Raw genomic sequence first — 17,121 nt, 5'->3', positions numbered from 1 at the left:
GAGACACACACACACTCTCTCTGTCCCCCTTCTAAACACTGGTGCCTAGATGTTGAAAACCATTGTGTTCTAGGGTAGTGCCTTTAGCAAGACTTGTTGGTTTAAAACAAGCATCCTTCTTATAAATGACTTTCTTCTCTCTTCTTTGCTATCATATGTTTTTAAAACGAACATGAAATACATTTTCAAATATTTCACCCTTTCCTTAATTTCCCCCTTACATAATGAACTAGTTGTGTTTTATATAGCTAAATTCTACATGTAAGAACGTCTGACACAAGAAAATCATAAATTCTTAGATATGAAAACACCTTCAAGAGTATCCAGGCCAAGTTTTCCTAAGCCCAGTTTTATGAAATAAGAAAATTAGCAGATGGTCATTCACTGTGCAAATAATTCACTTGCAAGGTCTCGCCTTTGAAGCTCATCTAATACAATTTAAATGTAAAACCAGAACTAAAGAAGCCAAGTTCCTTCCCAGAAAATTCTCCTGAGGAAAATTAAAACTATTCATAAAACCGTGTGCCCCAGGGAAGATGCCAGATTCCTGTATACCTCTGAGCCCACCCATGCGCAGTTCCCTCTGCTTGGACCATTTCTCTCTCCCTTCACCTAACAAACTCCTACCTATCCTTCAGGAACCCCTTCCATATGGTTATAGAAAACCCCCTGCTTCTTTGTAGTACCCATCATGATTCTAATGATTTAATTAGGGATATAACTCCTGGATGTCATTCTTTAGTGCTAAATTGTAAGTTTTATGGGGACAGGGTGCTTGTGCATCTACCTCATTGCTCTCTCACCAGGGTTTAAACTCAGGGCTTGCACAAAATACTCCTGAACAAACATTTATTTGAATAGCCTCTTTTATAACACTTGCATTTCTGCCTTTGGCTAGTGCTGCTTTAATGCTGCATTAAAAGCTGACAAATAACAGATATTCTGTATCTCCGGTTGCTGCCTGCCCGGGGAGTTGGAAGAAAAAAGAACCACCATAGCTTCCTGGATTCTAGCTTCCTGTGGTCACCCAACACTGTGAGCCAACCCTTCTCTGCCCCCTTCCATGGCTTCTCTCTCCCCTCCAAGGTTTTTGCACGGGCTCTTGTCTCCTCTTGGTACTCAAAATGCTTCTCTCTTGTGCATGAGTCTACCTAAATGGCTTTAAATATTCCCTCCATTATCTCCAGGAGCATTTTCAGCTGCTGGAATCTCTCTGTGGACAGACTGATGGCACTACCAATTGGTTCTGCCATGCTAATGTTGTCTCTGCCCATCCAGTCACCCATACCTGCTGCCTGGATCTCCGTCAACTGCTCAAGCAAGGAGACTTGAAAAGAAATGCTCTTCCTACTGGGAACAATCCAGCTGTTCCTCTTGGAGGGGCCAGCTTCTGGTCTGTGTCATCCCTTCTGGGGTGGAGCCCAGAAGGCAGGAGATGTTGCCCTGATGGGAACTTCTGGAAGGTGACTCACTAAAGGGAGGAAAATCAGACTTCTCTAGAGAACTCAGAAGGTAGCAACCACTGGCTTCCCCATGAAGTGGACAATATGCAAGCACCAGGAAACTGAAAACTCAGGCCAGTCCATGAGGATCATTAAGTTCCGCAGGTTTTCCATGACAACTCTGGGCTTGGCTTCCTGCTTTGGAATATCCCTTTATCCACTCCTGCCCTTGAAATGATTTGCTGGCAGAGTGTAGGGGGAGCACCCTTCAGGCTGGAGCTTAAGGATTTGAACCTGAGCCCCAGATACTTTTTTCACGACCTGACCCCAGTGAGCAATTTCTGCTTCCTGAGCCTCAAATTTTTTTTCACCTTTAAAATGAACTAGAATCCCTACGAGCTTCATGGGGTTGTTGTGAGAATCAAATATAATCACGCACATGAGATGGTTTTGAAATTTGGAGAGTGCTGTAGAGATCAGGGATAATCAAATATTAAGTGTTCACAAAACCCTATGTTCCTACTTCGTGATTTTTGTCCTCAAAATGCCATTTGTGTGATCATTTACTTATTCAATTTTTAAGCTTATTTCCTGAAAACACACCTTTATCCCTGAAATGAATAAAAATAGGAGATAACCATCTTCTGGTGATTGTTTTGTAATACACACAAAAAAATGAATCTTTGTGTTATACACCTGAAACTAGCATAATGGATGTCCATACCCCAAAAAAGCCCTGCTTTCAGTAAAGAACATTAAATAAAATTTTGCTTAATCTGTTTAAAACGAAGTAGATAATTAGAGCATTCAGATTTTTTTTTAAATGGGGCAAATATCCAACAAAACACACCAGTTTCAAACAGCAAAACTTTGAACAGAGTTGTGCGTTCCTTCAAAAGAGTGTTCTTGGTCACCATCAGGCATCAAGGGCTTGGCCAAAACTATAAAGCGCCGAGAGGTGTTGATATTAAGCATTTAAAAAAAGGGGGAAGTGCCAACTCTGTGTCTTCAGGATGAGAAATATGATGGGTCCAGGGTCTTGCTGAATTTCTTGCACTTCAAAGAGCATGGACTTGGCAGCGATTCTGCTCTTTTCCTGAGTTTGGTCAGTGTGGCCGAGGAAAGGCAAAACTTAAAATCCACACAGATGGAACTTTTCCACTGGCCCTATTTTGGTATAAATATTCATCAAGGACTACAAACTTAAAAGTAGATATCGGTCTGAGCTGTGAGTGGTTTGGACTACATTTTAGCCAATTTCCAGTCTCCCTGCTGACTCTTGTCTCTCAGGAGAGCCAAGTCCCCTGAGACGTGGCTGCTGTTGTCCCGAGACCCGGGCCAACTGCCTCTCCAGACCCTGGACTTCAGTGGGAGTTTGTTCTCAAGAGAGACTTCCAGTCAGAAGCCTCACAGGGGGCCTCAAGGCCCAGATGAAGGCTGGAGTTACTTGTCTGAAAGAAGAAGACCAGCGCTTGGCTCATCCACCATCCTCAAGTCAACCCTTTTGTAGACAAGCTCGAAGGAGGAGAATAAAACTTGGGACCAGACATCAAAAAGCCTGGGTCTGGTGTAGACAGTGCCATCTCCAGCCCTCTCACTTTCATCTCCTGTTCATCCCTAGATTTTTCCTGAATCCTCCCAAGGAGCCTCCTCCCTCCCACGCCTACCTTGCCATTTCTGATCTTAGCCCATGAATCAGAAGCCTCCTGCTTAAGCCACAGGACTGTGGGCACCCCTGCAGGGTGCTGGCAGAGGCTGAGGTTCTCATTGCTTTCTCCTGTCTTGCATCCTCTGTCCTCAGTTCTCTCTCCTTCTTTCTATCCCCCCAGGACTGCCTGCCTCTTGGCAAGGAGGACCAAGTCACTGTTACTGTTTTAGGATGCCCTTCCTTCTCTCTTCTGTCCTGGTCACATGCCATTTCCTTTTCTAGCCTTTAATATTACTGACTCTTACTGTATGCCAGGGCTTCAAGGGGACCCAACGGAGGATAAGACATGGTTCCTGCCCTCAAGGAGCTTACACATGGAGAACTCAGGCACAGATAGGATCTCACGGCACACAGGAGTTAAGCAGGCAAGACAGTGATTGCACAGGATCCAGGGCTGTTCAGGAAATGAAATGTGCATTCAGTAGGAGAGGGAATCCATGCTGGGAGTTCAGAGGAGGGGGAACTTGGGCTGCACTGACAGTATCATGCAGGCACGTACGGAGGAGTGGATAGGATTTTGGCCCACGGAGACCAAGGCCTTTCGGCATATGCATATGAGGAGGAAAAATAATGTTCAGGGAATGAGTGACACATCAGTTCAGGGGAAGCAGAGTGTGGTGGTGAGAGATAATTATGGCTGAGCAGGGCCCCATCAAGTAGAAACTTTAATGTCAGACTGAAGTCAGTGCAAAGGGTCTGGGGCAGCTCTCTGGGACAGAGCTGTCCTTTAAAATGGTACCTCCATGGGGCTGCAGCAAGAACCTAGCCCTCAACTCCCCTGTCCCTATATCCTTCTGTTGTATGGATATATATATATATATATATGATCAAATGCTATCTTTAAAATTTTTTACCAGCACTTCAAATAAAATTTACATATACTAAGAATTCACAAATCTCAAGTATTCACTTGATTACTTTGCATGTATATCCCATGTGTCCACCATCCAGACAAGATACAGAATACTTCCTGTGCCCCAGAAAGTTCCTTCATGCCACTGTGTAGTCAATAGCTACCTCCACTTAGAAAGATGTCCACTGTTCTTTCTTCCATCACTGTGCATTGCTTCTGTCTGTCCCACTATGCAAACAGAATTCTACAATATGTAGTCTTTTGGTCTGACTTCTGCCCAAATATTCAAGATTAGCCATGTTGTTGCATATATTAGATCTTTTTTTTTAAACTAATAAGTACTTTTCTGTTGTAGAAATCTAAAATAATTGGTTATCCATTCTTCTCCTGTTGATAGCGTGTTGAATGATTTTTAGTTTTTTTTCTGTTATGAGTAAAACTGCCCTGAACATTCTTGTCCAAGTTTTTTCTGTGGCCATCTTGTGAATATATTCCTAGAAGTGAAACTGCTGGGTCACAGGATAGGTATATATTTAACCTTATTAGAAACTATCAAAAAGTCTCCCAAAGTGGTTGTATCATTCTACATCCTCTCTGGCAACGTGTGTGAGTTCCAATTGCTCCACGCCAACACTCGATTTTGTCAGTATTTACTTTTGCCATTCTGTTGGGTGTTTAATGTGCTCTAATTATTTTTAATTTGTGTTTCTCTGGTGACTAATGCAGTTGAGTATTGAGTACCTTTTCTATCACTTATTAGCCATTTAGACATCTTCTCTTGTGACATGCTTGTTCAAGTCTTCACCTATATATATATATATATATATACATATATATATATATTTTTTTTAGAGGATTGAATTCCTTTTTAAAAATTAATGCTTTATAGGAGTAATTTAACTAACTGGATAGTTATTTAACTATCTGGGTGTATACCTTGTCAGATATACATACTATGAATATTTTCTCTCTGGTTTGTCTTTCACTACCTTAGTGATATCTTTTAATGAAAGCAAGGCAATTATGATGACCAGCTTTCACATTTATTTTTTGAGCATTCCATCCATGGGGAAGGCACCAGGATATAAAACTTAGATTACTCTCTTACTGTTCTAGCATCCTGTACAGAAATCAGCTATCAAAACTTGGCAAATAATTGTTAAAAGCTTATAAAAAAGAGGTTAGTCACCTCTATTTATCAAGGCTTTCTTATCTTCCTGCTTAGCCTTCTCTGATTTCTCATTAGTCTCCTCACCCCTCTAGTGAATCAGGCACTTTGTGTGTGGAATACCGCTCATTTTTCACGAGTATTTATTTTTGACATGGGGTGGGTGTTCTTAGTGCTTTCGAGTTGGCTAATTCCCATTTCTCTTGTCATGTTTTTCTACTTTAAAAAGCTCTCTTCCAAGCAACAGGAGAGTTTGGTAGCACAGAAGTGACCCTTCCCAAATGGGTGGGATTGGAAGAAGAGGAAAATGCCCTGCCCACCTGGAGGAGGTGGCACAAGTCACAAAGCTGATGCCAAAACCAGGCTGGGGGCTGGCTGTGCGCCTTCTCACTCAGCTAAAAGCTGACACTAGGTCTCCCAGAGGTAGGAACTGACCCAAGAAATAGGTGCTCAGACTTTAAGCCTGACCAATGTGTAGGATGACTCTGTTCAGGGAGCCAAAACTGGAATGTTAGAAAAAAGTGGCCATTGAATCCTTGAACTAAGGAACTAAGGAAGAGAACCAATGGGGAGAAGTTGCAGAGAGATAGATTTGAGCTCAAACTAAGGAAGAGCTAACTTATATTCAGAGGGGCTCAGAAAAGCTTATCTTTCCAGATCTGTGAGTGGGGCTTTTATAGCATCTGGCTGTTCAGTTGATCTCATGTGGAGGGGGCAGTTGGACAAAATGGAGTTTTTAGAAGCCTTTCTGAATCTGAAATGCTATGAGACCCCCCAATTCTCACCCCTGCTCTTCTGCTAACAAGCTGTGACCTTGAGCAAGTTACCTAACCTGCTAGATCTGTTTCCTTATTTGTTAAACAAGAAAATTGACCTAGGGAACCTCTAAGGCCATTTCCACCTCTTAAAAACAAATCCTAATTGCTAAGATACTCAATACAAGCATTATTCAGAGGAGTATATGTTGATTTCCCTTGTGATGGCCCCAGCCCTGGACTGGATCTGAGGGGCTGACAACAGCTGTTGTAATTAATGTGAAATCTTATTACAGGGTGTGCTCGACCCCCTCCCCCCAACTCCTGCCCGCTGGGCTGTCGGGCCTGTTTGCTGTGTAGGAGGAGAGACCTGAGAAAACACAGCCTTTCAATAAAATCTCCCCTCTCTCTAGGTCTTTGCAAACACAGGGATGATTCCAATAAATTTCATTTTCCAGATGATTGGCAGGGGATCCTCTGGGATTTCTTTCCTCTGTTTAATGTATCATATGCAACAGACAAAAATCAAGAACGATCATCCCAGTGGCATTTCGATATCCAAACCATGTGTTTTTTATTTAGATGCGTCGTCTGCTCTAAAACATGGCAGGAAGGAGCCCGGGTTTTCAGACCAAGTCAGAAATGTGAAGTGAGAACTGTGCAGAAGGCATTATTTGGATGCAAGATTATGTCTCCTGTCTCCATATTTCAAAATACTTAGTTTTCTTCTGCACAGTTCATCAAAGAATCCTGCTCGGGCTTTCTTTTCCTCTAATGCCATTTAAATGGCTTCAGAGTTTAAAAAAGGTGAATGAAACTTGGGGCCCCTAAACACATCATGGGGTGCTGAATTGTATTTTCATGTTCTGCTCACACGTGCGGTGTGCAGAATTTCCACAGTGTGTTTATGTGTATGCTCCTTTTTTTCCATAGATACTACATATCCTGTTATCTTTTGTTTTCTTCTGCCACAACACAAGTCTACATCTTCATGCAAAAATTCAAACTCAGTTGTGGGGAGTTTGCTGGAACTCCTGTGCTAGGTTTGGGAGTCTCAGGTGATCAATTGCCTAAGAAGTTTCCAGCATTCCAGCTTGCAGGCCATGCTACCCTATTACCCTAAAGGGATTCAGAGGCAAGAGGCTCAAGTTCTCAGATGACAAAATGCAAGATGTACATCTGTGGATGGATGGATACATAGGGATGTATTTTTCCACAACTCAAGATAGATGATATTCCGCAGGTTAGAAAGCAGGTAGGATGGAGACTGTGCATGTCAGACTTGGAAGGCATAAACCTGAACTGTGTCCCGATCCTACAAGCGCATTCATCCTTGTCTTTCAACACCCAGTTCAGATGTCTCCTGCTGGGCATGCCTTCCCTGACCTCCCAGGTAAGGTTAAGTACTTCCTCTTCTGATCTCCCTCAGTACCCCCCCACTGAGGAACTGCTGGGATTCCTTAGTGACCAGACTGGCTGTTCGTTTTCTGAAACCATCAGCCTCTGGGATTCCTTTCCCTTTACTCCTCCCCCCTTCCCAGCTCAGTCTCTGACATATAATTGCATAATATATGTTTGCACAAAATAACTTCTTGAAGTTGGCCAAATCAGAGGAGGGTAATAAGTTTTATTGAAGTTTTATTCTCTTTTCACTCTCATTAGCTTTTTGAATAGTGATCATAGTTCATGTTTAACATACATCTGTTATTCACCAAGTACTGTGCTTACAATCTTAACAGATTATTGTTATAAAGACAACTTTAGGCCCATTTTATTGATGAAGAAACTGAGGCACAGAGGTAATGTGACTTTTCCAAGACACTAGGAAGTAAGTGGCAGAGCTGGGATTTGAACCCGTTTTGTCCACTCCAAGAGCATCAGATCCCAATCCACTATAGTTGTACATGTATATGTGCATTTATATTTGCATATATATGTGTATGGGCATGTAGAATACCACTAAAGCTTTATTCCCTTGGAGGTCTTAATATATTGGGGCTTTTCTGGTTGTCTGACGTGAAGGCATCCCTTCCCAGAACAATGTGTTCAATGCTTTATAAAATAAAATATGTAGGATTACAGACAAAACCGGTATTACTGTAAAAGTATCAACATATTAAAAAAATTTGTGATTTAGGAACTTATGTGACTTTATTAAGTTAATTAACAAGGTCTAGCAGTGGATTTAATTATTGTCATTTCAGAACAGAGACAAATAGAAATAGCACACTGGGCATCTATCTTAGCTGCAGTAGGAGATGACAGTAGATTTCCACTGGTGTCAAGGGCAAAGAGCCTAGATCCTGTTATCTTTTTTTATGTAAATGTCAGGCACAAAGCACTGAATTTCAGTTACAGTTTTGGTATTAAGCATGCAGTATTTTTATTTGTTTGCATTCCTAATCCCCTCAATTTATCCACAGACCTCTGGTTAAAAACTTTTCCTCTATCCATGGACACGATTTAAAAAAATTTCTCTCCCAGATTTCCTCTAAACCAAGAAGCCCCCAAATACTGATCCCTGTCCTCATTAGAGCCAGATCTTCCTTAGTAAGGACACTAGCCTGAGCCAGGGCGGGGACTGAGGTGGTGACAGAGGTGGGCCTCAGCACGTGGGCGGCTCCCCTCCCCGGGTGTAGGCAGGGCCGGGCTCCACTTCCCTACAGGCTTCCCGCCAGCAGATCAGCCAGCTCAGTCACCTTGGTAGTCAGCCCTGTGGACCAGTACCTGGAAACACCACTTAGTCATACAGCCCAAATAGATGCTTCTTCTTAAGGGCAAGTTTCTTACGGGGCGTTAGTCAGCCAAGAGCCCTTTCTCCACGCTCCTGACATCCACATCACTAAGGTCAGAGCCTGGGGTGCTGGGCTGCCTCTGTGGACATAACCTGAGGACAGACAACTTGTCTACCACCCCAGGTCTGCAAGGTGACTGAGGAGGCCACTGGGTACAGGTTCCCTGAGGCTTCCTGGGCTCAGACTTCTCATCACTCAGTGCCCAGTTTAAAATGTGTAACCACGGGGAGAATAATTACCATACTCCTTCCGCTCTTACACTGTAGAAATGACTAGGGTGGGGATGTGCCTCAGATGTGTGCAGAGCTGGAAAATCTGGGGTGGGTGTTTTGTGTGTGTGTGTGTGTGTGTGTGTATTGGGGACGTCAGGGAACACACAGAATCACAGAACACTGACATTATTTGGCCTTTCTCCTACCTTTATGAGAGATGAACTCCACAAAACTCAAATTTCCATGGCAGGGACCAAAACTCTCTTGTTTGTTGTCTCGAATTTAGTACTCAGCACAGTGCCCAGCACATAATAGATGCTAAATGATTATTTGCTAAGTGAATGGGTGACTATTCCCTTGTCTTATAAGCAAGATACCTAAGGCCTGGTGGGGAAAAGTGCCTGTGTAAGATCACCCAGCTGGGGCCCAGGGCTGCTTGGGCAAGGGGAGGGCTGCTTTTTGGAAGTGTTGCAACTAGGCACCCAAGGGAAATTGTTGCTATTGTCATGATTTTGCATATGATGTGGCCTGAATATATTTATGGCAAGGTCTAAGTTTAGCTACCAAGAGAAAATCCTGCAATCTGATATGTTAGAAGCCACATGTCACGTAGGTAAGCTGAACTTGGTCTTCCATGTTCCAGCATGTCACTACCTATGGGGTTTCTGCACTGTGCTGAGGAGAGCAAATACCAGTAACAGCAGGCGGAAATGTTTTTTTTTTTAGCACTTACTATGCATCCATGCATTTTATGTGCTCCATTTCATTAACTGTTGTTTAAATGCAGAATGTCTATTAACTCTCTCAAATGAGAACTCAGAGGTCCAGAGAGGATAAGCAACTTGGTAAAGGTCACAGACCTAGCAAATGGCAGAACAGCAAGTCACATCCACGTCTCCATGGTGGCAAAGCTGTGTATTTAACCACCCCTCAAAATGGCCCCTACACCTTGAAGTTCATAGCTAAAATGTTGGCTTGTCTGTCTGAAGTTTGAAAGCTATGAAGCTGACACGAAGTCAGCACTCTAGGCAAGGAAGTGACTGGATATAGAAGACACCCTTTACTCCTTCGTTCATAAAAGACGCCGTGAGTCAACACTCCTCTTAGGTAACGTCACATGTAAATTTTGGAACTGCCATTTCCCTCCCGCGTCCCATTGGTAACATGAAGGGATTCGACCAAGCAGGTCTCTAGATTCTGCTCAGCTCTTTTAAATAATGACTCACTCACATTTTTCTCTGCAGATTAATTTTACAAAGGATCCAGTGTTTTAAAACAGCAGCAGGAGAACCAAAGCCAGTCCCTAAACAAATCGTGTGGATTTGGAACAGCAGCCACAGACCGGCCCCCAGTGCTTCTCTGTCCTTCAAAAAAGTGACTTGCCAGATGGAGCCTTTGGTTTCTTGCCCCTCAGTGATCTTATTTCCTTTTAAAGCATGTCCTGGTGGGGGTTCAGGCTGTGTTTTGCTTGGTCCTGATTCACGTGTCTTTGGGCGGACCGTGAGTCAGGCTGACCAGGCATGTAGAGATCCACATTCTGGAGCCTAAGCTTATCCCCAAGCTAGAATTTCCTGGAAGCTCTGGGACTGGGATCTCTAGGTTTTTGTTTGTTTTGTGGGTTTGTTTGTTTGTTTTTGTGTTTTTTGGTCACTACATCTTAAGTAACCTTAGGATAATATTGTGTGATTTTTTTTTTTTTAGATTGTGTCTCTAGAGTTGTATCTGTCTCCTAGAAAACCAGGAAGCAGGAGAAATTGAAGACAGCCCTTGTTCTATACCTGGGAAATGGATTTGACTTGATGTGGGAGACACTGTACACCTGAGTGACCTAGAGAGAGAGGTACAGAGGCCTGTAACATTTGGCAAATGCCAGGCAATTCCTGAATTGGGCTATGGCTGTGCAGGAAGAGCTTGATCTCTATGTGAAGCTACCAGTACTAATCACAGCCCCTCTCCTCCTGACTTCTGCTGATGCAAACTTTGTCTCTTCTTGGAGTGGAAAGAGCTTAAGTTTTGGAATCGGAGAAGACAGGTTTGAGTTCTTAACCTGTCATATGATCTTAAGCAAGACATTAAAACCCTTTGTCTTAATTTATTCATGTTAGAAAAGGATATTAATATTTTTGCATGGTAGTCCTTATGGCTAAAGGAGATGTGAGACAATGTCAGGCACTCTGTGCTCTCCAAAGATGTCTTTCCTTCCTCTATTTTGCCTTTTCTCAAACTTGTCTATCCTCATAGAGAGATGAGTCTTCCTATAGAGCCGTGAGGGAAGAGTCCAAATAAATTATAAAAGTAAGACCAAACATGTCCCTTTTGAGAAAAAAGAAACCCCTCCTGAGTGAAATGTTTGTTTCTCATATAAAGAGCAGACCATGAACCAAAGGGTTGTGAGAGTTTACAAAGCTTTGTGATTGTATTGTTTCTGTTTTCGTGAAAACACAACTGAATTTCCTCATCAAATATTTAGGCTTAAATACCAAATATAAGTTTCAGACAAGGAGTCTTGGTGCACACATGAGACCCAACTGCTTATTCAACTCTTTCTAGAAAAGCTTTATGGAAAGCAATTATGGAGCTTCTGCAGATCTGTGCTATTGACACATGCACGTGAAGCTCCAGGAAGGGTTCAGGACACCTCGAATGTTCCATGTGAAGCAAAGGAAATGTCATAATCTGGAGGGACTCCTGTGGAAATGGCTGGCAGCCCTGCGCCTGGTTGAGATTATAAGGCAGCTGCCAGCCAAATCCTCTCCCTGTTAGCAAACAAAAGGGGAGAGGAGCTATTTCCAAAGGAAGGCCCTTAAAGCACAACAGCTGTCTCGTCCTTCTAGAGGTCCTGAAAAGCTGTTCTACAATCGTGCTTCAGTGCAATGGAGTTTGAGGCCTGTGTTTCATACTCATTTTTAATTTGGGAGACAGTCTGGAATATGGGACAGGTAGGTGGACTGAGGGAGAAGGAATTCCAGGTCTCATCCAATGTCTGTCACTTCCTGGGAAAAGTGACTTTTAAGGCACCCAATGAGTAAATGCCTGCAGTTATTATAATGACTCAACCCTTTGCCAGAAAATTTTTCTTTTAATAAATATTTAAATGGTGTTGGGAGAAAACGGGGAGATAAGAACTGGCAAGGTCTGTACTTATCAGGACAGATTTCCGCTTTATTATACACACACTGTCGAAATGTGTAAGTTGGAAAGAGTTTCCTTCCCAAAGTCAAATCAAATACCTTTTCTGGAGCCAGGCTGACCCTGTGGGTTGCAGGAGGAACTATTCCTTCCCTTCTCTGCTCCACATCTTATCCTCCCGGATGTGGCAGAAGTGGGGGTGGGAAAGGCAGATGCACAGTGACCCTGTGCCACTGTCCCTCCTTCCTGGTCCCCAGTGTTTGCTGAGTTCAACATATGCTTTCTCTTCCTTGTCACCTTTGGTCAGTTAATGTGGAGAGCAGAGCAGTGAGAGGATCTTCACAGGGAAATACCCAAATACCAGTGTTTCACTGGGAGAACTGTGGGTGAGCCCTGAGCTAGGAGAAGCTCTTAGAACTGAGATGGTTTAAATTAGAGCCTCAAAATGATCTGTGATGAATCCTTTTCCTGCCTCCCACCACCGCAGGTGGCAGATACCTTGGTAAAAGCTACCCGTCAGCCCCCAACCCCACATACGCAGACATGTCTGTACAGTATGACAAGCCTCTGGGGTTTACAAAGGAATGGTTTCAGCATCTGGTTTGGGAGATCCTTCAAGAAGGACTTAGATAATTTCTTTCTTTTTTTTTAAAGTAAGATTGTCTTTCGGGCCAAGTTGCTTATACACCTATGGGCATGTCTCCAACGCCTTGGCTATTAAGGTCTCTAACTGACAGCTTAATACATTTTTAAGACGGAGGGAGCCAACGACATTTCTCGAGGAGCTGTGTTTATGTTGGACCGGCTGCCCAGGCAGCCTGCCAGGAGCTCTGCCCGCCGCAGGAACTGGAGGTGCAAGAGGGAAGGGCCGGGTACAGAGGGGAGGATGGAGCTGGAGGAGGGAAAGGCAGAGGGATGTGCTGTGGGGGGTGGGGGGAGACACCGGGCTGGGCCTGGCAATGCGTTTAACCACCATGTCCGGCTCCTCCCGCTTTGCATTCAAGGGTGAAAAATAGGACCTTTTGGAGCCTGGCCACTGGCACACGCACCGTCAAGAGTGAACATGCTTTTAGCTGTCTTTGTTCCTGTTCGTTCTAAATTCCTGAAAATCACTCCTTGGTGGCCAGGGGGCCTGTATCCTTGTGGAGCCCCCTGGGCTTCAGCACACCTCCTCAGCCATCTGAGGCAGGGGGCTGGGCCCCCTCTGGGTCTCAGTGTCCTTATCTAAAAAGCAAAAAGAGCTCCATGTTCCCTTCCAAGTGTAAAATGCTATGCTTCATGCCTGGTAAACTCTGTTCTTTGTAAGTAGATTTTGTATCACTGGGGCTAGAAGGAAGACAAGACCATTTGGTCACTGCCCTAGCTTATCAAGGCTGAGCAACTGGCTTTGGTTCAACTGATTGCAAATTACTCTTTAGATGGGACAGTCATCAAGAAAAATGCATCTTTCATTCACCAAAAGACCCCTTTCTACATTCGCACACCCACTGAAATATACTATTATCACAGAAAAAAATGACGACGAACTCTCTTTGAGAGCTCATGTGCTGAGCCCTGTATATCCATCAATGCATCAAATGACCAGTCACCTTGGGAGGTAGATGGCTGCTCCCATCTCACCAATTTTCGGTAAGGGTACAGCCTCAGAAGCTAATTAGCTTGCCCAAGAGCACACAGCTAGTAAATAGGAGAGTCGGCATCTGAACCCAGATCTGGTTATAAGAAGACCAGTACCAGTATTCTTAAATACACTGAATAAACAATGCAAGAGAAAATCTACAGTTTTGGTCAAGGTCACCAAGAGAAATGGCACTTGGTCTTTAAGGCCGTTTGGACCAAGGAATGTTGGCTATTTCATCATTCTCAGGGAACTTTCTGTGCTAGGATGTCTTCTCTTTCCCAGTAGGAAAACAAATAATGGCTCAAGAGCAGCCATTGGGAGCATTTGACTTAACACATTAAAGAGGAGGTAGGGAACCCTTTCTAAGCTCTGCCATGAGACCCAGGGTGAGTCCCTCAGTCTGTCTGGGATTGGTTAGATGATCTTTAAGGCTACTCCAGTTTTGGGATTTTATCTTCTCTCTTGAAAACCTTTTTCTGACTTTCCAGCTTCTGGGGATCCCCTGCATCCCCCTCCTCTTGGGGGCAGGGCAGTGGAGACAGCTTCTGTGACATTCTAAAACCATTTCTCATTTTGTAAATAGGTCCCTTGCAGCTCTGAGTCTATGAAATCGTTTCAAAATGCCAACGTGTGATTATGCATCCTGAAGCCAAATATTATTAACAACCTCATCCTCCAACCCCACACTGTTGCAGGTTTAAAAAGTAAATGTGCAATAAAAGCTTCTCAGCATGCTGTTGATGACACAATGTTTAATCACTGTTTTAACAGTCAGCAAGAAGAGCTTCTCCCCCACTCCCTTCCATTCCCTGGACTTCTGGAGTTGAAGACTTTGGTTAACCTACAAAGTGGTGATCTTCCTCCTCATTGTCACAGTCCCAAGAGGTAAAAAATATCTGCCCTTTCATCTCTACCCACCACATTCTTTTCCTAAGCCTGTAATTGGATCTTAAAGGAAAATAAACCCTTTGCAGGCCCAGGAAGTTGGCACTAGAGGGTGACAAGAAGGAGAACATGTTCCACCTCTAATCCAGATAATCACACTCTCTTGTGCAAAAGAAAATAAAAACAAGTCTTCCTCCGAGTGTTTGGCCTCAGCTTGTGGGGAGGGGAGGGGCATTTCCATGTACCCTATCCTCCTTCGCATATTAACCACCAGCCAGCCTGTAGTAAAACCCCAAATCATCTGACTTTCCAGAGGACACTGGGACTCTGCCGGCCCCTTTAGCTCTGAACTTTTTTTTACCTCAGCTGAATTTGGGAGTTCAGACACACAGATACCCTGGTGCTACAACAAGTTAAAAAACAGTAACGTCCAAAATGTACTGAACACTATGATCTTAGATGGACAGATATTCAGTGGTTCCTTGGCATTAGTACTGTTGTGTACAGCTTGCTGTGTTGGAACAGAGATGAGCAGGAAAGGTTTACCTTCAAGGGGGTTAGAAAAAAAATGCTTCGTAGAGAAGTAAGAGCCATGCATGCATGACTCATTACTAGGTAGAAATTAATAGGTATCTTACCAAGGACTAAAGGGTTATGAGAATTCCATAGACGGAGGAATGACTTATTCTGCAAATAGTCCGGCAAATGGGGTATGGTACATTCCAGAGAGATGCCCTGATTGCGCCCGACTTGGTGTACACATTCAGAAGGGTCCTCTGGGCTCCTTGTGTAGGAGTCTGGGGCGGAGCCGTTGGGCAGTGGCTCAGCTATAAATCAGATGTGTGAATGCGGTGCCTCTAAGTGGCTGGCTTACATTTTTATTTTTATTCTGACATAGTGGTGTTTTGTTTTGTTTTGTTTGCCTGTCATCTACCCTACAGGTGATAGCAGATTTCTAGGGAGAACTTTGTGAGACGAAGTCCACTGAAATCAGAGTTTAAAAATGACTGCTTTGAGAGATTAACCCACAGGGTATCATCACTGTTACTGCTTCTGGGAGGTTGGTGGGGCCTATTATCTCCAACTCAAGAGACAAGGAAACTGAGGGTCAGAGAAGTGACTGGGTCATTATGGTGCAGTTAGAAAGTGGTGAGGCCAGGGTTTCCATGCCCAAGGCTTTCCTTATGCTCTGCTGCCTGCTGGAACCAGCTCTCTGTGACCCTGAGCATCAGTTTCCCCATTGGCTTAGGACAGCTTTCTGCTCCCTTCCACTTCACACTTCCTCTAAGACTGGACTGTACCCTCTCCCAGCTGCACTCAGGTAAGTAACAGGCTGGTACTGGAGCTATAGGCACAGCTGTAGGGCCCTCCTGAAATAATCCACCCCTGACCTTCTGGGCTCCGGGCCAGCCCTTCTGGAAAGGGAAACATGCAGACTCTGGGGACAGAAATTAGTTCCCTTGTGCTGGAACTGCTGCCACTGTCAACATCAAAACTGGCTTTATGATGTGCATGTGTGTGTGTGTCTGTGTGTGTGTAAATCACAAAACACTACAATCACAGCAAAAGGGGAGATTCCTTGTGAGTAAATATCACACCCTCCCAGCCTTCACCCCAATTACCAGAGGGGGAACAGAAGCGGAAGGTAGGGTCCTCCCAACCCACCACTATAGGATTAGCATTAAAAAAAAAGTTTTACCTTATTTAAATTTTAATTAGCGTCATCGAAGAACAAAGATCCTTTGCAAACATATTACACAACTGCTTGTAAGAGTAAAATCTGGGGTATGCCTGTTAGCTCACACATGCATTACCAATTGTTCTATGTTCTGTGAAGTTTTGGAATTTAATGAATTTTCCTCTCCTTAACTTTTAGGCAAACCTCCCCAAACACATGGTAGAGGAAAACGGGGGAAAAGAAAGAATCTGGTAAGTACAGGCAGATCCCAGCTCACCTTTTGAACGCCTGGGTTGAGGTCCTTAGCCACCTTTGCCATGTTCTGAGGTGGAGAAACAGCGCCTGGCTTCTGCGGCAGAGGCGCGAGGGCGCGCAGCGGCGGGGACAGCGGTGGCTGAATGGCCAGGTTCCCGGGCCGGGGGGGAGCTCTGCGAGCAGCCGGGCGCAGCGGGGCCCTTTAATTGGAGAGTGGGGCTCCCTCTAAAACCTCGCCAGCCAATCCGCGCCGGCGCTTGCACTTGGCCCGCCAATCCCAGCGCGTGGCTCCCCCCTCCCTTTGGGTGGCCTCGGCCGGGAGGCTCCTGGGGAGCAGAGGCAGCGCTGCCTTGACGTCAGCGCGGCCGCGGCCCCTGCCGGCCCGGGCGGCGCACATCTGCCCCTCGAGCGGCAGGAATCCGACCCCACGCCCTTCTCCTTGTAAGGAAACCGGGCAGAGGGTGGGGCGGGCTGCTGGGCCCCGCAATCTATTCAGGTCAAAAGGGAGAGCGATCAAACAGGAAAGGCTGTGGTATTTTTAGTGAGCTGGGTCCAAAAATAAATGCTGAGCTGCGTTCCCCTTCCCACCCTTTCTGCCTGTCAAAGGGTGGGGAGGGGAG

At 44.6% G+C, this 17,121-nt stretch overlaps 1 protein-coding gene across 1 annotated transcript in view; it reads right to left on the bottom strand.

Moving 5' to 3' along the window:
• LMCD1 (LIM and cysteine rich domains 1) overlaps positions 1–16,684 on the bottom strand; it is a 52,792-nt gene extending 36,108 nt beyond the window's left edge. The window contains exon 1 of the mRNA XM_017668483.3: positions 16,524–16,684. Within this exon, the coding sequence (XP_017523972.1) occupies positions 16,524–16,565 (42 nt within the window). The 5' untranslated portion in view covers positions 16,566–16,684. The remainder of the gene's footprint in view (positions 1–16,523) is intronic.
• Positions 16,685–17,121: the final 437 nt, after the last annotated feature.

This window comes from Manis javanica, chromosome 3 (genome assembly GCF_040802235.1).
Source record: "Manis javanica isolate MJ-LG chromosome 3, MJ_LKY, whole genome shotgun sequence".
In the NCBI taxonomy this organism is placed as follows: Eukaryota; Metazoa; Chordata; class Mammalia; order Pholidota; family Manidae; genus Manis; species Manis javanica.
The sequence above is the reverse complement of the archived record's forward strand: the minus strand, read 5'-3'. Positions and strand labels throughout refer to the sequence as shown.